Source organism: Pelodiscus sinensis, chromosome 3 (assembly GCF_052426305.1).
Source record: "Pelodiscus sinensis isolate ZL-2025 chromosome 3, ASM5242630v1, whole genome shotgun sequence".
Lineage (NCBI taxonomy): Eukaryota > Metazoa > Chordata > Testudines > Trionychidae > Pelodiscus > Pelodiscus sinensis.
The window spans coordinates 124,336,049-124,361,933 of record NC_143054.1 but is presented as its reverse complement, the minus strand read 5'-3'; the positions used below and the strand labels follow the sequence as shown (position 1 = coordinate 124,361,933).

Genomic DNA, 25,885 nt, shown 5'->3' with positions numbered 1-25,885 from the left:
AAGGTACTTCTTGAGAATTTGCCCTATGGGATGCTCAGGGCAAGGGGTAGACAACAGAGTGGGATCCTTGTTCAGAGCAGTTCCTGAAGCCTGGCAGGACTGAGCTGAGAGGGGTCCCTGCATTGGGGTAGATGCCTTGCCCACAGTCCCTATCACTGGTTGAGCTGCAGTGGCGTTAATCAAACTCCAGTGAGCGAGGGCATGTACTTGGAGACAGCACATAACTGTACTAATGATGCTCATGCAACATTAGGAGTACAAGGTGGTCATGCAACATACCAGGAGGAGGGTGCTGGACCAGGTGCATGCTCTGCAACTGAAGGGCGTATTTCCAATCCTCCCCCAAGTTGTGTCTCTGGATGTGTTCTTCTGGACCACAACCATTGCTTCCCTGGTTGCTTTCAGGGAGCACTGGGCACTATCTGTGATTATCTGCTCAGTGTCCCACTCTGGATCTCTTGCCTTTATACCTATGACCTTCACTCCCGATTCCTGTTTTTCACTTGTTTTCCCCTGAAATTATTAGGAGCATGTGCATGGGCATGGGGAGTTTTACAAGCAATTGCAGGTGCCTGGCCCAGTGCTGACAACTGCTTTTTCTCCTTACTGAAGGCAGGACTTGTGAGCATGAGAGAGATTGAATGCTTTGTAATGAAGGTATATTGTAACATTTCTCTCCAGGTGGCACTTTGTTAACAACAATCACAGCCTGATTGATCTTTGAAGGGCTAATTCTTATGTGGTTTGCAAGGACCCTAGAAGGAGCAAGTGTAGAGTGGGGGTACTTTAAAGTATTAGTTGAAAAAAGAATAGTGGCATAAGAAATTTGCAATACAATGCCTGTGTCTCCTTTGCACCCCACAGTAATTTGTTCTTATTCCTGTTATTATCTCCTCAGGCACTAATGGTCACTTTATTAATTAGTTGAAAATTGCATTCTAGGTCAAATGGTAGCCCCTCCTCCCATTGTTGCAAATTGCTACTGGTAGGGCCCAGTAAATGGTAGTGTTACTGCAAAATGGGAATGATCCTTTGCTTTTCAAAATAAAGGCCATGGGCCAGCTGCACTTTCCAGGGTTGCAAAAGGGATTTCAGAATTTCTAAGCAGAGCATTTCCCCAGCCCTGCTTTTAAGCAGTCAGAAATTAACAGCTCATTGTTGAGATTTCTAATCACAGCTGATTGTGTTACTGTATGTGCTGATTTTTTTTTACACTGAAAAAGCCTGCTAGCACCTCCCTGAACACTGGGACTGAGCTTTTCAAAAGGCACTAGTGATTCTGGGTTGCTCAATTTTTGGGTGCCCAACTTGAAATGCTTTAAAGGTGCCTGATTTTCAGATAGCAGATGCTCAACACTTTCTAAGGAATATGTCCCCCTTTCAAAGCATCTCAGTTTAGGTACCCCAAAATCACAGCTCACTTCCAAAAATTTGCTTTAGGTGTCATTTCAAAGATATTTATACTACATGTAGGAATGAAGCAACATATGTTTTAGAAAACAAGTGTAGAAACATAGTACTCTTAAAAAAGCCTTTAGGAAGAGAAACTTCTAATAGGATTGACAAAACTGTATTTAAAATATAGGGTTTTTTTTTCTTACAACTCCCGCCCCACCTGCCATTATTATCACAATTGTTAATTTTCTTACCCAGTACGTCATGACCTACATTTGCCGGGGGTATTTCTTGCTGCTTTTTGCAGCATGCAACAACTCCTAATCTTGTTGTACAGAGCACAAGGGTGCTGAAGAATTTTTATTGTGTGGATGCTGAAAGCCATTGAACCAAACTGTAAACTCTGTATATGAAGTGATTTGCATCAAGCTAAGGGGTACAGCAGCACCCTTAGTTACAACATCTATATACAGAAATGAAAAAATAAGGGACATCCTTCCTATAATACTAAGGGACTGTTGGCAACCCTATATGGAAATCGTAAGTGTCTGACCTGTGCAGGAAGTGGCAACCCTATATGGAAATCGTAAGTGCTTGACCTGTGCAGGAAGCACTGGAGCAGACCTTCGGAGGTGAACATCAGAGGTCTAGCAAGACATTTCTAGATACAAAGTGTCAGGACATCTGTGGTTCAGCATGCAAGGAACTGACTGGAAATCAGGGGCTTGGGTTTGTTTTCCAACTCTTAATTGCTAGTATGAAGGAAGCAGTTTATATTACATCAGAGTTTTGCAGATAACTATCACCATGCAAAACATACAGCTCCTAATTTCTATTTTCTATATGACCACGGCCCTATGTTCTCTCATTTCTTTTCTTGCATAACAGTTGAAATCTCTCCAACTGATTTTTCTTCAGCATGAATTTGCTGATGCTCATTCTGCCTTTTTTCCCTTTCCTAAAGGCCACTGAAATCAATGGAAACGCTTATTTGGGCTTTGGGTGCGACCGTAAAAAAACAGAGAAGATAGAAATGGAGATGATCACCAGACAGGGAGAGAAAGGTATATTGATAGAGCAATAAAATATTCATATCTATAAACCTATCATCTCAAATAGGTGACTTTTTTTTTCTTACTTAGACAATTATAAAAGACCTATGCCAACTCTTATAAGAACTTAGTATTTTTATCTTTGATTTTTTTCTTTGTTACTTACCAGAAGCAATAGTTTCGCACCATCATATCCAATGCCAGGAACTAATGCATCACTTAATAGAACAAAGCAAGAGAAGCCTGCCTGAGTCTTGCTAAACTTGGTGAATTTGGAGGATTTTATTTCCCTCATGTTCTAAAAATGTTCCAGTAGGTTTCTTTTGTTTGTTTGTTTGGCCATCTGTAGAAATAATCAAAATGTAACTTCAGTGAAAAGTACTAAAGCAGACACTTTTTGGAAAGCAAGCAAAACTCAGCAAAGGAATTAAACATATAATGTCATTTAATTTGCCAGTTTTATTTTTGAAATGTTCAGTAAACTCTAAAAGTCAATACAGAATGAATGAACTGAGCAAATATATTGCAAAACTTCTGATATTAAGTAGATCTTGAAAGCTTCCTGAATTATTTCTTAAATATGTAAACCTTGGTCTAAACTCATTTATGTCATAAGAACAGCCATACTGGGTCAGACCAAAGGTCAATTTAGTCCAGTATTCTGTCTTCCGACAGTGGCCAATGCAATGCCAGATGCCCCAGAGGGAGTGAACAGAATAGGCAATCATCAGATAATCCCTCTCCTGTCACCCATTTCCAGCCTTTGACAAACAGAGGCTAGGGCAGTGGTCACCAATAGCTTGGGATCTACCGGTAGATCTTGGAGCCTCTGACAGGGGATCCTGACAGGTTTGGCCAAGAGGCTATCAAGTGCCAGCACTTCAGCTTCCCTTCACTGCTGTGCAACTCCTGCCCTTTGCCTTGAAGCTGTGTGCCCCTCCCCACACCCCATTTGCTGGACAAGGCAGGGAAGGAAGAGGAGGGGCTGCTGATGTCAGGGTGCCCTCTCTCCCACCCTGTAGTCTGTCTCCCCAGAAAGGTGGGGGGCATAGCAGGGTTTGGGATAGAGGGAGTTTGCTGGCTGTTTTTGAGAGTGGTGCAGACCCTGCCTTAGCCCCACTAATGTCCAGCTGAAGCCAGCATCCTGAACCCCTGCCCCACTCAAACTCCCTCCTGTACCCCTAGCCCTGAGCCCCCCCAGACCCAAATTCCCTTACAGAGCCTGGACCCTGAACCCTCCCCTGCACCCCATCTCCCTGCCCCAAGCTCAGCTCAGAGTCCCTCACACTCCAAATCCCTTAGCCCAAGACCAGAGCCTGCACCTCAACCCTCTGCCCCAGCCGGATGAAAGAGAGGAAGGATGGGGGGGGGGGGGGGGAAGGGGAGAATGGAGTGAGCAGGGGTGGGGCCTTGGAGAAGGGGCACAAAGAAGGCAGAGTAAGGGTATTTGGGTGTGAGGTAGATTCTGGATTGCACTTAAATTAACAAAAGTGATCTCGTGCTTAAAAAGGTTGGATACCCCTGGGCTAGGGACACCATTCCTACCCATCCTGGCTAATAAGTATTGATGTAAAATAATACAAATAAAAAAGTTCTTAGTGGATCTCAAAGAGTCTTTGGAATTGATTTATGGGTTGAAAACTCTGTATAGCATAGGGGTTTTTTTCTGGGAGAACAGGTTAGGAATAGGACTGAGGTGGAAAGACTGTGCTACATTTTCTCAAGATGGTCAGACTTATTACTGTGCTCAACAATCAGTATAATTACATGTGGGTTTTTTTCCTGTGTAAATACACAATGTAGGTGTAGTTTTAATACAGGCACACCTCATACCCTCAATAAACTGTACAAAACCAACATATACACCCCTCCCCAGAGTGGAATGTAGATCAGATAATAAAGAAAGGGATCAATGGGCAATTAAACCAGAAGGCAACAATGAATATCAAAAGGCAGCATCATCTACATTTAAATCCTACTAGATGAGCTGCATCTTAAAACACAAATGAAAATTAAATGTCCTCAATGTAAATACAGAGCCAGCTGGGACTCTTGAATGCAAGGAGTTTGGTTCTGATAAACTTAACTCCTCTATGGTTACTTTGAATTCAACCACCAGTGTTCAAAAGGAGATAAAAAGCAGCATTTCATAGCAGAGTTTTAAAAATTAGAGATGCTTTTATGCAAACTTTAAAATATTATGCAGTGTTGAGCTACCCATTTATTATATATTTGAGAGTGAGTGAGCAAGTCTGTCTCTGTCCATCTGTTTTGGAGAACTCCTCCTAAACAAAATGCAGGACAATGTAGCACTTTAAAGACTAACAAGATGGTTTAATAGATGATGAGCTTTCGTGGGCCAGACCCACTTGATCTGAGGAAGTGGGTCTGGCCCACGAAAGCTCATCATCTATTAAACCATCTTGTTAGTCTTTAAAGTGCTACATTGTCCTGCATTTTGCTTCAGCTACCCCAGACTAACACGGCTACATTTCTATCACTATCCTCCTAAACAGTAAGAGCTAGGACCACCAAATTTGGTATGCAGCTTCTATTTATCACAACTTAAAGCAAGGTCAGTGCTTGGTCACATGGGGAGAGAGGCCTGAAGCTCCCTCCTGCCATGTGTACATGGATGCATAAAATCACAGTCCATGTCTCCATTAGGAAAGTGTTTTGAAATTACTAAATGTGACTTAACTCCCACTTTAACAAATTCAAACTAGCACGTCCACACTACAGGGAAGCCTCAAAATTAGTTTGAGGCAGGCTCCATTAAATTAGTCCAGGAACACTGGGGAGTAATTAATTTGAATTACTCTGAGGTAGGGATGTAAGGGAGTAGTCAATTACCTGATAAGCTTATGCTTATCACGTAGTAGAGTTGACTACTCAATCCCCCTGCTTGCTGCCCATGTCAGAGGCAACAAGGGGGAGGAGCAGGAGCTGGTGCAGGCGAGAGCTGGCTTAAAAGCTAGATCTCCCCAGCATCATCTCTGTGGTGTGGGGAAAAGGGGAGGCAGAGTCGCAGCGGTTCCAGAGCTGGGGCGGGCTAGGACTGCTTAGTCTCCCCCGGAAGCTACCCCTGCTGTGGCTCTATTAGTACTACATTTAAATTGCAGAACAGAAGCAGGGGTAGCTAGTACCTCCCGATTGACTAAGCGAGTTCTCAAAGGAAATTCCATCGACTACTTTTTAATTCCATGGCCCATTATTTTGAAATAATGGGCTTGGTAATGTGGATGCTTATGATATCGACCTTGTGGGAGTTATTTCAAAATAAAGACCTCGTGTAGACCAGGGCATATAGAAGAGAGACAATCACCAGGCAGGTGAAAGGGGCTGGCTAAGAGTGTGCTTCCCTCCCCAGGACTGACCTGGCCCTGAGCCTCCCACCCCCAGGCACTCTTGAGGGGGGAGGGCTGCAGCTTCTCTCCTCCCATTCATACTGGAACATTGCTGGCTGTTCCCCTTCATCAGGAGCCGGGAAATAGTGCACAGTTTGCTCTCTTCTTCCCTCTGGCTGGGGAATGTAGGGGGCTAATGAACCTGGGCCTGCCCCAGCTGAGGGTCAAGCACACCTCCCCTAGCTGTGCCCACTGGAGCTCCAGCAGCCATGAAGAGGCACATTTCACCTGGCCCCAAGCTGCTGCGGTGAGAGAAGGCTGGAGTAGTCTCTCTTCATCCCCAGCCCCACACCACAGCAATGATTTAAATGAAGAAAACCAAAAATTGATAGAGTTAAGGACCTGAACAATGCCGGGTAAACCTTCTAGTAATATAATATTTGAAAATCACAACTGGGGGCAGCACTGCTTTTATATTCCAGTTTTGATCTCCTAGTAAAAGAGTCAAAAGGTCAGTCAGCAGTTGGATGCTGGGTGCTGCCTCCATAGCCTTCCAGGCATCCAAAAGCATTTAATCACTGGGCATTGCCAAATGGCATGAATCCAAGCTGCTTTTTCTTTTTGTGTTTTACATTTTTCACAAGCCAGAGGAGCATTTCCTGTGCAGCCCAGCAGAGAAATGGAGAGCAATACATTTTAAATAGAAACTTTGAAGTGCACATGACTGGCCTGGAAATGAAACCAAATATATTTTATGAGGATTCACACCTATTCAGTACTGACATACTGAATAAGACTCCCTTAAAATTTATTTTATTTGCTCTACCCTTCGTGAACACTAATAATAATAGCTTTAATACAAAATGAGCCAATTAATGGCCTAATGGCTAATTAGGGACAGACGGGAATAACTGACAATACAAAAGAGGAAATGTGCATAAAATTGTATGTATTCCTACCCTCATCCCTTCTGAATTCCTCTTTAAATTGTACACTCCTCGGGGACCACATCCTTCTATATGTACACAAGCCTAGCACAATCCTCAGGTTTGATTGTGGCACCGCTAGGTACTACTGCAAAACAAGTTTCTTGTTATCATATAATAAGAGATGAGATTTTATTCATGATGTTTATACAAAACACATCTTACCCACTAATGAATCATGACTAATGCCAAACCTAAACACTCAGTTTTGTTTCTAGCTTTATCATCAGAGATACTCAATCCTGTAGTGGGGAGCACTCTATCTTCCCATTTCCTGCAATGTTTGCTGCATATTGAGATAAACACAGCATAAAATTAAATCACTACAATTCACCTGTCCACAGTACAACAGCAATCCTGGTAGCATACCTAGTTACAACACTGTTGTGCCCTCACCGTGTTATAACAGAGACTCTGCTCTCGCACTGAGTTCTGTGCAGCCAGATCCCTGAACTCATGTGGAGCTCACTGCAGGATCAGTGTTTGGTTTTTCCTGTGTAAACTAGACAAAACTATATGTATTAGTAGGGATGTCAAGCAATTAAAAATTAGTCACAATTAATTATGAGATTAATCACACTCTTAACAACAGAATACAATTTATTTTAAATATTTTGGACGTTCTCAACATTTTCAAATCTACTGATTTCAATTACAACACTTACTTTATGTTTACTTTTAAGTTACAAATGTTTGCAGTTTAAAACACAAAAGTAATGCTAACTCACCTAATACAAGTACTGTAGTGCAATCTCTTTATCATGATAGCTGAACTTACAAATGTAGAATTATGTACAAAAGACTGCATTCAAAAATGAAACAATGTAAAAATTGAGAGCCTACAATTCCACTCAGTCCTACTTCTTGTTCAGCCAATTGCTCAGACAAACAAGTTTGTTTGCATTTGTGAGAGACAATGTTGCCTGCTTCTTGTTCACAAAGTCACCTAAAAGTGAGAATAAGTGTTTGCATGGCACTGTTGTAAGCAGCATTGCAAGATATTTATAATGCTAGATGCACTAAAAATTCACCCATCCATCCCTTCATGCACGAACCATTCTAGAGGAAATGCACCCTATCTAATTTGCTGCACAGAGAAGTGAAAGAGAGGAGTAAGAAGCCTGAAAAATCACACAATCGCCATTAAGAGGAAGACCCATTCTTCAATTGCATAAAGTCAAGATTGAAAATTAATAAAAAATGGATCCTTCTCAACAACATGTTGCCATGGCTGGCATTAGACTTCCTGGCACCCGAGGCCAAAACCTGAGCCCCACCAACCAGAGCCAGAGTCCAAAGTCTTCAGCCTGGGGTGACAGGAATCAGGTTAAATGCTTAAGCCCTTGGACTTCAGCTTTGTCCCCTGATCCTGGGGCAGTGAGGCTCAGGCTTCAATCCTCCCTTCTGAGGTTGTGTAGTGATTTTGTTTGTCAGAAGGGGGTTGTGGTACACCACAGTGAAGTTTGAGAACCCAACATATAAATTGGCTAGTACTTATGAGTGTTCAAATGCCACATAGTTTATGATGGGCCACTAACAAACAAAAGCTTTTAAAATAGCTGTATTTTGAGTGTGAAGTAAATTATGGAAACTGTTCAATTATTTTTCTCCTTAACAAATGCAATGTTAATAAGTTGAGCAACTTGGAGTTAAGATGAGTTTGGTACTGAATTGCATGGTTGGGAATCAGATCTGGATCTGTTCTTAGTTTCCCCAGTGTGACTGCAGGCAAGGTGCTGCACATCCCTGAGTGAAGTTTCACAATTTGTAAAATGAAAATAATCAACATCTACCCCACTGATGGGGTGAGGGCTAACTCACTGTTTTACAACACTCAGATTCCTGGTTTGAAGGTGCTACACACTGCAAAACAATGCAATAAAACAGGAATCACCTAGTTAAAGCAAGCGAAGGCCAATGGATTCATGCCAGTCTCTGTGTCTGTCTCTATCAATGACGAGATCTCCTCTATTACACTGGCACAGGTGACTCAATCACTGATGATCAGTGGTATATTCTTCTCCCATTCACCACTAAAAGGCCACTTGACAATAAACGTTATGGCTATGTCTATACTGCGCTCTCTTGCACAAGAACATATGCAAATGAGGTGCGGCAAGGAATATCGCCGCACCTCATTTGCATACCTAATGAGCCGCCATTTTGCACAAGGGGCTTTTGCTTTTTTGAGCAGTCTACACTGCTCATGCTTGTGTAAAACTTCCCTCTTGCGCAAGAGCCGTTCTGCCTGAAAATAAGTGGCAGAACAGCTCTTGCGCAAAAGCCCTTTACGTAAAAATGGCACCTCATTTACATATGTTCTTGCGCAAGAGAGCACAATGTAGACGTAGCCTCCCAGTAAATTATTTATTTCTTAAAATACAGCCGCATATTTTAGATTCGTTGAAGTAAATAGCAATTTAAAGTTTATGGAATAAGATTATTTTCCTGTATTTTTCTCTTTCTCCAGAAATAACCCTACTCAATTCTAATTCCAAACTGCTCTGTATCTAGATATAATACTGAGGGTTTGTTGACAAAATTGTATGAGTGTGCATACTGAAACGTGACATTTGTCAAGAAAAGCAACCATTTTTGTTGACAAAACATTTCCAGTTCCATGAGGGACTTGTGTCTTTGCTCCTCCCTGTGTTCTTGACAAACATGCAGTGTGGACACCATGGGGTGTTTTGTCACAGATTCTGGCCTCTAAAACGTGGCCCACAATTCCCAAGCAGCTATTCTAGTCAGCAGTTTGAACTCTGCTGCCCTGCAGCCAGGTGATCAGCTACCAGCTCTGTCCCCTTTGCAAGCCCTATGAAATTGAAATCCCATTTCCTGCTGCCTGATCACCTGGATCCTTCCCATGGGCTGGCTCAGCATGCAGTGGTCTCGTGGTGTCTTCCCAAGTGCCTATGCCTGCCAATGACTAATCATCATGGCACCAAACACTCACCTGGACTGCCACGGAGCTGCTGGATGTGATCAGTGTATGGGGGGAGGAGTCTGTTCAGTCCCAGCTGTGAGTGACCTGTAGGAACTGAGACACATACAGGCACATTTCTCAAACCCTGTGTGAAAAGGGGTATGAGTGGGATGCTCCAGTGCTTCACCAAAGACCTTTCGTTTCTATAAGGAGCTGGATGCTATCCTTGGCGGACACCCCACCTCCACCGCCAAGAGCCACATGGATACTTCAGAGGGTGTGGAGTACCTAAGCCAAAGGATGAAATTGTAGATGAAGAGGTTGAGGTAAACGAGAACCCGGGGCTCCCCCCATGGTTGCAAGCGTGTCCGGCAGCCAGGAACTGTTCTTCACTGCTGACAGACATAGCCAGCCTGAGGGACCAGGAGGCAGGGGATGAGATGCCGGGCAAGTGGCCGTGGGGTGCAGGGCTGAGGGCATGGAAAAGTGGAAGGCTGGCTTTATTTCAGTGAGCTGCACATATTCCTGTGTAGCTAATCGATGGGCTGAGCAGGGTGTTGATGTTCACTGTGATCTCAATGGAGAGAGGGGTTGTTGAAACTTTTGTTGAGGTATTTGTACATTTCTGCCTCAGATTCCATGGCAATGCAGCTTTGTCCCCTCCCCCATTACAGGACACTAGCCTGTACCATTCATCAATCACTTATGCAGGAACCAAAGCAGCACATACATGGGCTGCATATGGAGCAGGGTGAAAGCTACAAGCCTGGAGAAGTTGTGCCCTGGTTTCCTTGCTTACTCTGAGCAGAGAGATGTCTGCCAGCATGTTACCTGCCTGTAGAGAAATGTGGCATAAATCGAACCATATTCCTACGAAGGGAATTTTCTAGCCCTGGCTGGAATTTCTTTTGCCCATATGCACTGCCCCTCCCCCTCAATCCCCTCACTGCGATTATGATGCTTGCAGAGGTGCATTCCTTGCAAGGATCATAGAGAAAGTGAGCGGAAATGTTGGGAAAGGGGTTTGTAAGTGAAATGTTACAACATAGAACTCGACGTTAACAGACTCCTTTTTGTGCATTGTGCTGAAGAGCAGAGACCTTGAAGGCCCTGCTATGTACTTCATTGGAGAGACTGAAACAGATAAGGAAGCACCTTAGGAAAAACAAGGAGAATTTGGTTTGTGAAGAATTAAATCAATCAGCAAGTGAGTGCAGATGTCAAGAACACCATGTTGAAAGGGAGCTGTGGAATCACAAGAACCACCAGACCTTCAGCAGACAAGCCACAGAATGCACGATCGGTGATGGACAGTGATCTTCAAGTGTTTAGCGAAGCAGTAGAGTGAGCCAACACAGGTTCACCCACCCCCTGCCCTGCAGCAGATTCAAAATTCTGTGTCACCCTACCCCACCTCTCTCTCCATCCTCACATTCCTTTTCCCTCTCTCGGAGTCCTCATTCTCCCATGCACTATGCCTCTCCCAACTTTGATTATGATACTTGGACATTTGTGATGTGTTACTCTTTGCTGCACCTTCCTCTTCACCTCTTGGGGGTATTTTATTACATTTCAGCACACTGTTCTCTGATGAATAAAGACACACTTTTATATTGGTCCCACTTTTTTATTTACTGTTTAATGATGTCACAGACCAGTCGATGTGAGCCCAGGTGCAGGCATAAAGGCATGTTCCTGTCGATGGGAGGGACAGGTTGTGTTGTGTTGAAGCAACTGTAACAGAACTTTATTTCAGGGCCCCTCATTTTCAAAATACACCCTCAAAGCCTCTCTGATGTTAACAGAAGCCCTTTGAGCTCCTCTGAGAGCTCGAGTGTCTCACTGTTCATATTCTGCAGCCAAACCTAAGCAGACAATTCTCCCTTACTTACTTTTACACAAAATGCAAGATGCAATAAGCCACAATAGCCATGGGACTTTAGTGAGGTCTAGCCTGCCATACAGACACCGTCATCTTGTTTTCAATCTCCCAAAGGCGCATTCAACCACTATGCAGTTGACCTGCTAAGCCTGTTGTTAAAACACTTATTACTGCTGTCCAGGTACCCCGTGTATGGTTTCATGAGCCAGGACTGCAAGGAGTTTCAGCAGGGTCTCTCAGGACTTCCACATTCCCCACTGTAAACTTGTGATCTGTAAAGAGAATCCCTGCCTGCAGCTAGCTTTCTATACAGGCCTGTGTTCCTGAATACATGTGCATCATGCATCTTTCCAGACCACCCCGCACTGATGTCTGTGAAATGCCCATGGTGATCCACAAGTGCCTGTGACACCATCAAGAAGTGCCCCTTCCTATGTACCTGATGGCAAGGTGGGCTGGCATTAAAATTGGAATGTGTGCGTCACCTATTGCCTCCCGCACCCCAGCTGGGAAATCCCATGTCTATAAAGCCAGTCCCTATGTCAGGCGTGAGGAACCTCAGGCCCACGGGCCAGATGCAGGCTTGTGTGAATCCAGCCCCCCAAGACTCAGGGCCCCCACCTATGCATTGGGGAGCCTGCACTGACACTCCAGACTCACCCCCCCCCCCCGCCACTGCTCTACTGTGGGGCTGGAGCACTCAAAATCTACTAGCCGGGGCACCCCTAGGCTCTGGTGTGGGAGGGAGACGTGGGGTGTGTGTTTCTGCTTCTTACTTGAGGGCCACATCAGTGAGGGATTTTTTTTATTAATTATTATTATTTGCTTCTTGTGCATGTCCCGACTAATTTTTCTGTGGGGCACTGGTCCCCGACCCAGAAAAAGTTCCCCACCTCTGCCCTGTCATGCACATTTCCCAGTCACAGTTCTCCGTAGGAGAATGAGATTTATTGCCCTGCACACTTGCAGCAGCACAGTTCCAACGGTCGACTTCCCTACTCCAAACTGATTTGCAACTAGAAAAACAAACAGTCTTGCAGCACTTTCGAGACTAACAAAAAATGTAGATGGTATCATGACGGACATCAATAAGGAGTTGCCAGTTTCCACACAGCAATTGCAACATGCTTCTCAACCAAGAAGGCAGTTCTCATTCGGATGTCCTTGCACCGCAGGGTGGGGATCAGCTCAGCACACGGCTCCACAAAAGTTGCTTTATGCATCTTAAAGTTATGTAATTACTAGTCTTCATCTCACACCTGCATGACAATCTGTGCTGGTTTCCCAAGTCCAGAAACACTGATCTACTCTGTACAGCTACTCTGTGCCTGGCAAATGCAATGATAGGTTGCCACTGTTCATATCATGCACAGTGAGACTCCTCTGAGTCTTCTTCCTCTGTCAGATGATCTTTGCTGCCATGCTTGAGGTTCTCACCACAGCTAATAGAGTATGAGAGAGAAATGTGGGATCCATTCTTTCTCACTGCAGATCTCAGAGTGCAAGGCAGAAAACAGCAGTTGGAAAAAAAAAAAAAAGCGCAAAAGGATGCCAGGAGCCCCTGAACAAAGCAGTGCTGGATGGGATATTATGCACAGTCCCTAGATGCCCCACACTTTGTTCTGCAGTCCCTTGACACATAGCAACAGATGGTGTCGCCAGGCGCTGTGGGATACATACCCACAGTACATTGTACCCACATTTTTAGCTCCCCTGTTGACAACGGGAGCAATCTGACAACAGAGCAAGTGTAAACACACTTTGGCAACTTTTTTTTGGTGACTTCTGTGTATCAACATTAGTTTATGTGACAAAAGTTGGTAGTGTAGACATACCCTTAGTCTTGCCTCAGTGCAGGAGACTGTTTCATATTTGTGTAACTCTGTCTGTCCCCTGTAGCTCCTTCTTCCTCCTAAAACTCCAGGCATCCCAAGTGGGGCAACAATGTTAGGTTAGAAAACGTGTCAGTCAGGCATTGAGGGACTCCGTCAAATCTGCATTTTCAGGAAGGCCTTTTTTTCCTTGTGTGATTTCCTTTTCTCGCTTACAGCCTCATGTAGTTCTGACTAGCCTTGGCTATGAGAGCAGAACCAAAGCCCTCTGATATAAGCTAATATTCCTTGGGAGTACAGCACCTGCATGGATCTCCTGGTCCAAGCCAATGATTTCTAAGGAGAAATAATCTTTTGCTCAGAAGTCTGGATAATTAGCAACTTCTGGCTATAGTCAAGCATAAGAAAAAATGTCAGCAGAGGGTGCCTTTAAATCTCACTGGTAATTTTTAAAGTGCCAAAACCTAGCAACGCAAAGGCTTTCAGTAAATTCTCCTAAAAAGCTTTGACTAGCAGGTAGTACATTTAAAAATAAAGTAAATAGCTGGTAGGAGAATAGGGTAGGACTGCCCTAAACAATCATATGATCCTCAGAAAGCAGATCAGGCAAAACTAGTGTCATGTTTTAAAAAGAGTGAAATCAGAATCAGTTGTTTTTATAGAATTAAAAATGCTGGGCTATTGTTTATTTATTTAGCTTTGTAATAATGTCACAATACATTTATTGTATTTTAGTCAATAAATACATACAAGAAAATAATACTATATTGTGTACAAATGACAAAACCTTTATATTTACAGAACTCACAGATGAGATGGGAAAAACTCAATGGATAGTTGGCTCAAAAGCAAACATCTGCATAAGACCTAAGGAGTACCAGAGCTAACTAGCAATAGAATGAATTAAAAACTAGCTACTATTAACTGTTCCACACAGATAAATCAACCTTCTGTAGTGACTTTGGAATCCATCTGTTGTTAATCCTTAACATTAGAAATAAGCCTATTATTTCAGAGATAAGAATGTGTATATATTCATCAAGCCAAATATTTGAACACACAAATTTAATCTACAATATACTCCCTCCTCCCCCCCCCACTATTTTGTATGCACTACCCCACACGTAAGGGGAAATCCATGTGACAAATTGTACGCCTGTGAGAAAATGATTTATGGTACATGTCTGATTCCACTCCTGAACACCGTTCACTAATCTATAACTGTCTATTATAGATTTCGTGGGTCTGGCCCACGAAAGCTCATCATCTAATAAACCATCTTGTTAGTCTTTAAAGTGCTACATTGTCCTGCATTTTGCTTCAGCTACCCCAGACTAACACGGCTACATTTCTATCACTAATCTATAACTGGTGAGACCATTCTGAGCATCTACACTGTAATCAATGAGAGTTTTGCTATTGATTTCAATGGAGACAGAATTTTAACCACTGTGCTTCAAATAGCTGACAAACTTTTTGTTTTGTTCCCATCTCCCTCATTTCAAGTGTCCTCCAAAACTGCAGAAGTCCAAGACCCAAGATGAGCAATATTCTTCTTGCTAATTGACACGCTTAAGGTTTGATGTATAAACACTGCAAAAGGCTAGATATGGGACCATTATACAACTGAAAAGGGAACCTCTAGGTTTCCCAATGGGGGGAGGCAGCACTCATTTTTGCTCTGGGAGACTTTAAAATAATGAGCCTTTAATGCTGTGAATAATTTTGTGTCTAGAAAAGGTATCTTTAGAGAGTTCTAAAACCTATTAGCTATAATTTCCCTCTTCCTTTGAGCCCCTCATGTAATAATTAAGCCACCTGGCTTTACAGGCAGATACAAAAACGTATTTTTAAGGTAAAGTTATCTGAAATACTTCTAAAACTTTTTTCTGTAAAAGATGTGGCATACATGGAATATATGTATATGTGGCTGGGATGACTGCACGTGTAGAGTATGTCTACACTGCAAATAAAAATCCATAGCTGCCTGCACCAGTTGATTTGAGCTAGCAAGGCTCAGGGCAAGGGCTCTTAAACTGCAGTTTAGACATTTGGCCTCAGGCTGGAGCTTAAGCTCTGGACCTTGTAAAATGCAAGGGTCCCAGAATTTGGGCTGCAGCCCTAATCTTAATCCAAGTTAAATTAGCTGGCATAGGACAGCAACAGATATAGATATATCATTTCCCTTAAGAAAAAACTTAAAAAACAATGTATAGTCTAGTAGCACCTTAAAGGCTAACAAAACATGTAGATGGTATCATGAGCTTTCATGGGTACAACCCACTTCTGTCATCTGAAGAAGTGGGCTGTGCCCATGAAAGTGCATGATACCATTTACATGTTTTGTTAGTCTTTACGGTGCTACTAGACTATTCTATTTTTTAAAGTTTTTCCTATTACAGACTAACTCAGCTACCTCTCTGAAGCTTACTCTTAAACTCACTCATGGCTTTACCACTTTAGACTTATTCTAACTTCTTCACCACATAAAAGTAGCCTCCATTTCTGTACATATTTCCTTTACAGTCAGAAATCATAATTGTCTGAGACTTTTATAAAGCAGCTATCACTGTGGAATTGGGAATCAAACATTTCAAAGTTTGCCTCAGAGCATAACACATACTCTTACAAACATTGCTAATTTAATGAAAAGAAGTATGAAAAGTCAAAATGAAATGGAATTGGAAATACTGAGTGAAATCAGGGTAATGTAATTAAATACTTCTCACGACCAATCTTAAAATGTGTATTGGATTTATCATATTATTGACAGTACAATAAAAATACAGAAATTATTTTATTATATTCAATTTAGAGTACTTTATAAAAAACATTTTGTCGTCTTATCACTTTTCATTCGGCTCCAATCATGGACAAAGTCATCTGGGCCATCTAAAATACAAACAGTCTGTGATGGGCTAAGCAAGACATACACATATCAATATTTAAACAACTTCAAATAATAAAAGTCCATGTGAAGAGATACAGCAGACAAACTGCTCCTGTGACCATACAAAATGACGAAAAGCCTATTTAAAATTTCCAAAGAGTATTTAGGATAAATACTTAAGGCCCAGGTTTACACAAGAAAATTAGTTTGGTTTAACTATGTTACTCAGCGATATTAAAAATCCACCACACTAAGATGCGTCGTGAAACTGACCTATATACCTGTGTTGACAGTGTTAGGTTAACTGAACTTCATCAACCTAGCTACTCTCTTTCATAAATGTGGATTATCTCTGACAATAGGAGAATCTTTCGTGTTGCCATAGCTAAGTATCTACACTGAAGTGCTACAATGGCACTGATGTACTATTGAGGTGTTTTAAATACAGACAAGTCCTTAGTATCTTTTTCAAAAGGGTTTTGGGTCTAGATTTTCACATGTACTTAGATGCTTAAAGAAGCAAATAGGATTTTAAAATTCCACTGGTGCAGGGGTGGGGAACCTAAGGCCCCGGGAGGCCAGATGCAGCCCACAACTGACTCTTCTAAGGGCCACCAGCCCCTGACCCAGAAAAGGTTTCCTGCCCCTGTGCTAGTGCCTAATTAAATTTTTAGACACCTAAATATATTTGAAAATCTGGTTCTTAAATACTTACAAGCCCTGACTTTCATTGACCTAGGTTGTTAGGACCATATTTTGAGAAGTTATTTAGGTATTTAAAGGATCCTAATGACATTTTCAGAAGTATCCAAGATGCTTCATGTCCAATTAAATGAAATATGACCCTATATTCCTTTTGAAAATTGAACTTCTGCCCTTTTGAAAATTTTACTCCCCATCTGGTTCTCTTCTGCTTTTCCTACCCTATGGTTTCCTAGAAATACCATCTGCAATATACATAGGCAAGAACGGATGAATGTAAGGTTCCTTGTGGACAATTTTTTTTACTGGGAATGGGTATAGCCATTTTAGACTTATTTTTGACTAAGAGAGGAATTGACTGAGAAACTGATAGTTGAAGGCCATTTGGCAGAAAGTGATCATTTTATTGTTCTAAAGAAATGAAGGAAATGAGAGCAATAGAATAAGGGAAATGAATATAAAAAAACAGTCTTAAATTCGGAGAATTGGTAGGTAAGGTCCCATGGGAAGAAAATCTAAGAGGAAAGGAGTTCAGGCAGATTCTCTAGAAGTACTGTTAAAGACACAATAGCAAAAATCCCTAAGCAAAGGAAAGATGAGTTGTTGTTAACGGTTCTAAATCCTGCTGGAAAGGGATAACAAGAGGAGTTCCTCAAGGGTCTGTTTTGGGACCTGTACTGTTCAATATCTTCATCAATGACGTAGATATTGGGATAGAGAGTACGCTTATTAAGTTTGCAGATGATACCAAACTGGGTGGGGTTGCGACTTCTTTGGAGGATAGGGACATAATTCAAAATGACCTTAGCAAGTTAGAGAAATGGTCAGAGGTAAACAGGATGAGGTTTAATAAAGAGAAATGCAAAGTGCTCTACTTAGGAAGGAACAATCAGTTCCATACATACAAGATGGGAAGCGACTGTCTAGGAAGGAGCATGGCGGAAAGGGATCTAGGGGTCATAGTGGACCACAAGTTGAATATGAGTCAACAGTGTGATGCTGTTGCAAAAAAAGCAAATATGATTATAGGTTGTATCAACAGGTGTGTTGTAAGCAAAACTCGTGAAGTCATTCTGCCGCTCTACTCTGCACTAGTTAGGCCTCAGCTGGAGTACTGTGTCCAGTTCTGGGCGCCACATTTCAAGAAAGATGTGGAGAAATTGGAAAGGGTACAGAGAAGAGCGACAAGAATGATTAAAGGTTTAGAGAACATGACCTATGAAGCCAGGCTTCATGAACTGGGCTTGTTTAGTTTGGAAAAAAGAAGATTAAGGGGGGACATGATAGCGGTTTTCAAATATCTAAAAGGGTGTCACAAGGAGGAAGGACAAAATTTGTTCCTCTTGGTTTCTGAGGACAGGACAAGGAGTAATGGGCTTAAAGTGCAGCAGGGGAGGTTTAGATTGGACATTAGGAAAAAATTCCTAACTGTCAGGGTGGTCAAATATTAGAATAAATTGCCAAGGGAGGTGGTGGAATCTCCCTCTCTGGAGGTATTTAAGAACAGGTTAGATAGACATCTGTCAGGGATGGTGTAGACGGAGCTTGGTCCTGCCTTGAGGGCGGGGGGCTGGACTCGATGACCTCTCGAGGTCCCTTCCAGTCCTATTATTCTATGATTCTATGATTCTATGGGAAGAAGATGCCAATATAGCTCTATCAAGAGCTCTTTAATGATCTAAAACAAAAAAGGAATCCTATAAAATTGGAGACATGAGCACATTGCTAAAGATGAGTATAAATTCATGTAGGGTACATCTACACAACAGTGTTATTTCATGACATAGTCCGCGTGTACACTACAAGCAGTTATTTCAATATAATGTCAAAATAATGTTGAGTGGGATGACTTCTTACTTCAACTCCACTAACCCTCATTTTACAAGGAGTAAGGGAAGTCGGAGGAAGAGTGCTCTCTCTCAGACTTCCTGCTGTGTAGACAGCGCCAAAAGCCAAAATAAGCTATTTTGACTTAAGATACACAGCTGACACAGCTCAAATTTCATAGCTTATTATAGCTTTAGCCCTGTTGTGTAGACATGCCCGTAGGGACAAAATCAGAAAGGATAAGGTATAAAATGAGCTGCACCTGGCCACACTGGCAAGGGACAAAGGCAATAAGAAGAGGTTTCATAAATATGTTCCATCGTATTGCAAATGCGTCCCCCAGGGAGTGCCTGCCAATGCCTGCATGAGAACAGTAACACTCTTGTTACTGTTAACAGTGGACACTTCTTGTTGGCATTGGTTGCAAACATATCCACATTAGGAAACTCCCAGCGCGTGAAGAGGCGATGTATGATAAATGGGTCCATTTCCCATTCCTGGTCGGATTTGACGTTCCTGCTGAGGCTATCGGCTGTAAGATTGTCTTTGCCCGGGAGGTCTAAGGCCTGTAAGTATATGTCACGTGGTATGCAGAGAAGCTGTCCGCCTTTGGACATGTTGCATAACAGGAAAGATCTAGCGCCCCCTTGTCTGTTGATGTAAAAAGTCTTTGCTTGATCGTTCGTGAAAATCTCAATTGTGAAATTCTGTATTTGATGTAGGAAGTGTTGACATGCGTAAAATACTGCCCTGAGCTCCAGAACATTTATGTGTAGGCTGGATTCCTGGCTCGACCATTGGCCTTGGGTAGCGAGGAAGCCTAGATGAGCTCCTCACCCAAGGAGGGATGCATCCGTTGTAACTGTCATGGATGGGGTACGTTTGCAAAAAGGGACACTAGCACACACGTTTCTTTCATCTGTCCACCAGTGGAGGGAACGCTTGACCCTGGTTGGGATGGACACCTGTTTGGTGACTGGGTTGTAATGTGGGTTGTATACTGTCCACAGCCAATGCTGTATTGATCACATGTGCAACCTGGCATGCAACACCACTGACGTGGCTGCAGCCACATGATCCTGATCCCATAGTTGTAATCAAGTTCTCACCATAGTGTTTGGAGTGTTCTGTATTATCATTATGAGGTCCCTGATAGCATGAAATCTGTTGAGAGGTAAAGAGGCTATGGTCCTCACTCAGTCCAAGTGGGCTCCAATGAATTCCATGATTTGTGATGGTTGGAGTTTGCATTTGGCAAGGTTTGTCTGTACTCCCAGAGTGTGAAAAAGGGATCTGGTGAGGAGACTGCCTTCTGTGTATCTGAGCTTGTAGTTGCTCTTATGAGGCAGTCATCCAGGTATGGGAATATGGAGACTCCTTGTCTGTGTAGTTGAGCAGCAACGACTGCTAGTACCTTTGAGAACAGCCTTGTAGAAAGACCAAAGGGGAGGACAATGTACTGGTAATGCTTTCTGGCGACTGTAAACCTGAGGTATTTGCAATGTGCAGGATGGATGGAAATGTGAAAATAAGCATCCTAAAGGTCAAGAGTCGATAACCAATTGTCTGTGTCCAGGGCAGGGATTATTGTGGATAGGGTGTCCATTTTGAATGTTGCAATCAAATGTGTTTGTTTAGTCTCCTGAGATCAAGAATAGATCTCCATCCCCCTGACTTCCTTTTGGTCAGGAAATAGTGGGAGTAGATCTATTTCCCTCGTATCGTCGTGGTACCTATTCCACTACCCCGAGATGGAGTAGGTGTTCGACCTCTTGTAGGAGGATGGCCTCGTGAGACGAGTCTCTGAAGAGGGACAAGGAAGGTGGATGGGGCGGAGGGGGAGAGGAGAAAGGGATAGAGTAACCATTCTTTATAATGTCCAGGACCCATCTGTTGGTTGTGATGGTCGACCACTGTTGAAAGAAGGGTGCTAGATGTTGCCAGAATAAGTAGAAAGGATGTAGCTGCCTTGAACAAGGTGGTGTCTCCGGACTCTCGACATAAGGTTCAAAAGGTTTGCCTCGAGGTATTCTGTCACCTTCTTCTATTGTTGAACTGTCTCTGAGGCTGGGAGAATGGTGTTGGTCTATACCTTTGAGTGAAATTCCTGCCCTGCTTATGCTTTATTGCAGGAACGTGGATGCCCAGCATTTTCAAGGTAGTATGGGAGTCCTTCAGAGTATGCCTTGGATTATGGCTTCCACTGATTGGTTCGTCCTCATCTGTGGACAGAGGTGGTGCCGAGCAGGTTGGAGTGGATAACATGAATCTGCTGTATGCAGGTGTACCATTCGTGCTGACTAGCAGCATAGTCGGTTCTGACATGACCCTAAGCTCTTCCATCATCGTTAGCGGAGGGGAAAGTGATGCAGGTGGCACTGGCGGTGCAGAGGATGGTGGTACTGGGGCAATCTGTGGTGTTGGTGGTGCTGAAAATGAAGCATGCTTTTGTATTTTCGGTACTGGGGGAGGCATTGATACCAAAGGTGTGGTGTGTACCCTGATGTGCTTCGGTGCTGACAGTGCCTGTTCGTGGTACGTCTTTGACTTGGCCTTCTTGGGTGCTGAGTCAGTAGATGTTAGTGCAGCTGGTGCTGATTTTGACTTAGGCTTACTCAGTGTCCTATCTGACAGCACTGCCAGGTCCTTAGACCCTTGGGAGCCATGTACCAACAATGGTCCCGGTATGTCCCTGTCCTGAACTCTTGAATGGGTCAGTGCAGGGGTTATTTTAGGTGCTGTCCCCTGCTTTTTTGATGGGGAGTCATCTCTTCCCATCATGTGAGATCTCTTCCTAAGAAGAGTCTTGAGAAGACATGGCAGATGGGGCTGCCTTCTCCGACATGGCCACTGGTGAGGGCTGCTGTGGTCGTGTATAGTACTCTGGGTTGGAGGCTGGTCTTATAGTGCTTTCCAGGGAGATTAACTTCAATTGTAGCTCCCTGGCCTTCTGCATGCGGGCTGTTAACGGTTTGCAATGCTCACAGTGCGCTGTGGCATGTGTCTGACCTAGGCACCGAACACACTGAGACTGCCCGTCGGAGACAGGAACTGAAAGCCTGCAGGATAGGCACTGTTTAAAATCCGGGGAACCTGGCATTCCAGGTAAAAAAAAATTTAGGGTTGCTAGAAAGAACTAACCCTAAATAATCAAAGAACCAATAATTTTTTTTAAACTACAACTATCACTAACAATAAACTTGAAACAATTTAACTGAAGAACAAACAAGTAACTAACTATCCTAAGCTAACAAGGGAAAGACTAAGTTGGAGAGCAGAGCAGTTTCGACGGATGCCGGTGGTGGCAGAGAAGGAACTGAAGGGATGGTTGCTGCATGTGTGTTAGAGGCACCGCGTGTGCCATCTGCGTCACGTGCACAGCACAGCGGAGAACACGGCTACCAAAAATCTCCAACTAGGCGCGCAGGGACACCCAAGACACTTAAGGTGGAGCACCCACAGGGACACTCCTCGAAGAAGACGACTGGGTTAGAGACTATTTTAACAAGTTAGATGTATTCAAATCGTCAAGGCCTAGCCAAATTTACCTTAGAATACATAAGGAACTAGCTGAAGCAATCTGAGAATCAATAATCCTCAAGACCTCATGGAAGAAGGAGGAGGTCCCAGAGGACTAGAGAAGGACAAACATAGTATCTATCTTTAAAAAGGGAAACAAAGAAAACATGGGGAATGATAGATTAGTCAGGCCATGCCAACACTACGGGGATTACAATGTCATAACTCTGTTGGCATAATGCTGTAGTGTAGAGGCAGCCTACAGCAACAGAAACAATTCACTCATGACTGGAAAACCACCTCCCCAAGCAATGTTAGCAAGGTCAATGGAAGCATTCTGACAAAATATGACAAAAATAACTGTAAGCAAGATATTTGCAGAGGAAGATACTGCAGTTAAACAATTTGAAGAAAATATACTTCATTTCTATGCTAGATAAGAGACTGAAAAAGGCTCTGATTGAATGGCTGTTTACCAAGAGTCAGGTCAAGGATTGCTGTATTTAATATGGTCAGTGGCTGAATTATTAATTCTTATAAGACCTAAAATTTAGAAAGGGAACTCCTTTGCCTGACGGGTGGAAAACTTTTCAACCAGACTTGTGATATGGATAATTAAGGAATATTCAAATAGCTACAAGAGCTTCTTCATTAAGGCAAAGGGAGATTATCATTTTAATGTACTGAAAATGTTTCAATACAAAATAAAGACATAGTGGCTCCAAAATATATAAATGGAAAAGAGTGATTATCAGTTTCATAAACATCCTCTTGAGCCAATTCAGTCCAAAGATTACATGAAAGCTAAGGACAATATCAAGCAGCTGAAGACATTGATGAAGTCAAATTTCAATTAGATTATCAGGCTACAGACCAGCAATGAGATAACCTGTTTTTAAACTTTTCACCCATTTCCTATGTGATCACAGTGCTGTTGACACACAGCATTTTTGCTTCTGGATACAAATTTGTATGCTTTATTTTTAATGAATTTTTATTGTTATGGCCTAATGTTTTTGCCTAAAGGCAGCAATTAGGTAAAATACCTCTGATCGTTCTACACTGCATGGATATACAAGTGAAAAGTTTAAAAAAAATGTTTATGTGAACTTTGAAACAACCATTTTCTCACATAAATAAATTTTTAAAAACCCACAATGCTTCAGGACAGTACTTGTAATATCACTTAACCAGTATACATCTTTATAATGTTGGTTACACTGTTGTGTGCACCATCATTACATATTTACTTAGCAATGACTGTAATTGCTCTGGCCAAAATGAATTCATTTGGTGATAAAAAAATAAAATTTAAGTAATACTGATGTGCTTGGGTGGGCCACTGGATCTTCATGCATCAGCCTCTACTGCTTGGTCTAAAAGACTCAGCTCTTTTAACCACAGCTGGTTGTATGTGTTTTATCATCTCAGATGTAAAATACTTTTAGTGCTCCCTCCTTGCCCCAGAGAGACAAGCACAAATAAAACAAACAACAACAACAACAACAGTAACAGTAGTCAAGCAAAAAACAGAGCAACAGGATTTGGTGCTGCCTAATGTGATGATTTGGCATCCTGAATGTAGTTGCCCAGGGCCAACACCAAAGAAGGACAGAGTGCTACACTGAGTGCCTGTGGCTTACATTTCCATCACTGAAACTGTGTGGTAAATTACAATGAAATATATTATGGCTGGGAAATGATTGACAGATACTGCATCTTGTTGCAATGTGGGATTCCCCAAGGCATTAAAGACAACACTGGTAGCCATTGTTCACGGAGAAGGATTTCAGGCAGAAACACACAGGGTTTGAAGCCTGGATTCTTGAGCACGGTCAGCTGAGGGATGGGTTTCCCCAAAGAGACTAAATCTAAACAATAAGGGTATGTCTACACTAGCTCGTTAGTTTGAGCTAGGTTGGCAAATGAGGGCAACCGGAGTTGCAAATGAAGCCTGGGATTTAAATATCCCGGGCTTCATTTGCATGTTCCCAGGCGCCGCCATTTTTAAATCCCCCTTAGTCCGAACTCCGTGCCTGTGGCTACATGCAACACGGAGTAGGTAGTTCGAATTAGAGATCCTAATTCGAACTACCGTTACTTCTCGTTCCACGAGGGTCTCTAATTCGAACTACCTACTCCATTTAAATTTAAATCCCGGGCTTCATTTGCAACTCCGGTTGCCCTCATTTGCCTACCTAGCTCGGACTAACGAGCTAGTGTAGACATACCGTAAGAGATCTATAAAACATTAAATTGTAAGCTAAAAACTGTTAAAACTATTTATAATGCTAAATCTAATTCTTATTTTGTAGATTGAAGCCAAACCTATGGACACTGGAGATTCTGACTTGGAGCATGCAGCTGTGAGAAGGAAATGGCGAGATGGTTTGTGTGCCCCAACCTTTATCCCTTTGGATAGAGGCAACAGGTGAACCAGAGTGCACACACTGACCAAGAGACACTGCTTTCAAATTCTCCGGTTCTGGGAACAGGGTGCATGTGTGTAACCAGAAGGTTAAATACAACAGGCACCATCACTTCAAGAAGAGCTCTAAATCTAAAGATAATAAAGGGTCTGAATGAGAGTTTTGGTTGTTTAGACAGAAAAGGATGATCTCAGAAATTATTTAGGAGGCAGAGGTGATAAGATTTACAAACAGCTTGGATGTGCAGAGTTGTTCCTCTCCTAAGTTGCAATGAAGTGGTGTCAGCACTTATAAATCAGCACTGCTTTCCAACAGGGAAGTACCAGTGTTTCACTTGTAGGTGAAATTTAACCCCAATGCTAACACCTACCTTCATGTTCCAACTTTGTCAGCGGGCTACATTAAGAAGAGTGTGGAGTAACCAACAGCAGCCTCCTACTGACAGAGCGTAGGTATTGTACTGTTCTTGATGGGCACACTAAGGTCTCATCCGCAACGTAAAACTACATTGGGAAGATCTAATTACATTAGATGATTGCTCTAGCACCACTAAAACTTAGTTTGGACTTTCCTGTATAAATGGGAATATGTGGGGATTTTAACCATGACTGGACAGTGCCAAGTAGTAACCAGATCCCCTGACACTTATTTTACAGTAGCTAGTGAGGCCATTCCCCAAATATCATTAGCTCAATCTTAGTGTGGAAAGGACATAATGGGCTGAGCACCCACTGCCCTGGGTGAAATCACTGGAAACTGAAGGTGTTCAGACATTCGGTAAAGCCCTTGAGTCCTGGATTTTGTAGGTAAAGATGAAATCTGTGGGAGGCAGTGGGGCTGACAACTGGGTCCCTGTGGAAGGCAGAGGGGTAGGTTGATTCCACAGCCTTTGGGCAGAAGGGGCAGAGCTGGCCTCCCCAGGCAGCCCTCAACGATGCTTGGAGCATGCCGTGGCTCCCCCAGGCAGCCTTCAGTGCTGCCTACAGCACACCACACTCTGGCCACTGATGCAGTTGCTGCAGAAGCAGCTAGGAGTTGCAGGCCCTTTTGAATCACCAGGCTCTGTAGCAGTTGTCCTGTTTGCCCTCGCCTGTTGGG

At 42.9% G+C, this 25,885-nt stretch overlaps 1 protein-coding gene across 4 annotated transcripts in view; it reads right to left on the bottom strand.

Annotated features, from left to right (window-relative positions):
• Positions 1-14,070: 14,070 nt before the first annotated feature.
• The window catches only part of FAM120B (family with sequence similarity 120 member B), a 99,813-nt gene continuing 87,998 nt past the window's right edge, over positions 14,071-25,885 (bottom strand). For 2 of the 4 annotated variants that reach the window (XR_016349231.1, XM_089777356.1), the window contains one exon: positions 14,071-16,312. Coding sequence is in view for 3 of the 4 variants with exons in the window: in XM_089777356.1 (XP_089633482.1) it covers positions 16,300-16,312 (13 nt within the window). In the remaining variant the exon portion in view is untranslated. Of the gene's footprint in view, positions 16,329-18,236; positions 25,878-25,885 lie in introns of those variants that run through there. The other 2 variants (XM_089777355.1, XM_075924694.2) reach the window with 2 other exon arrangements.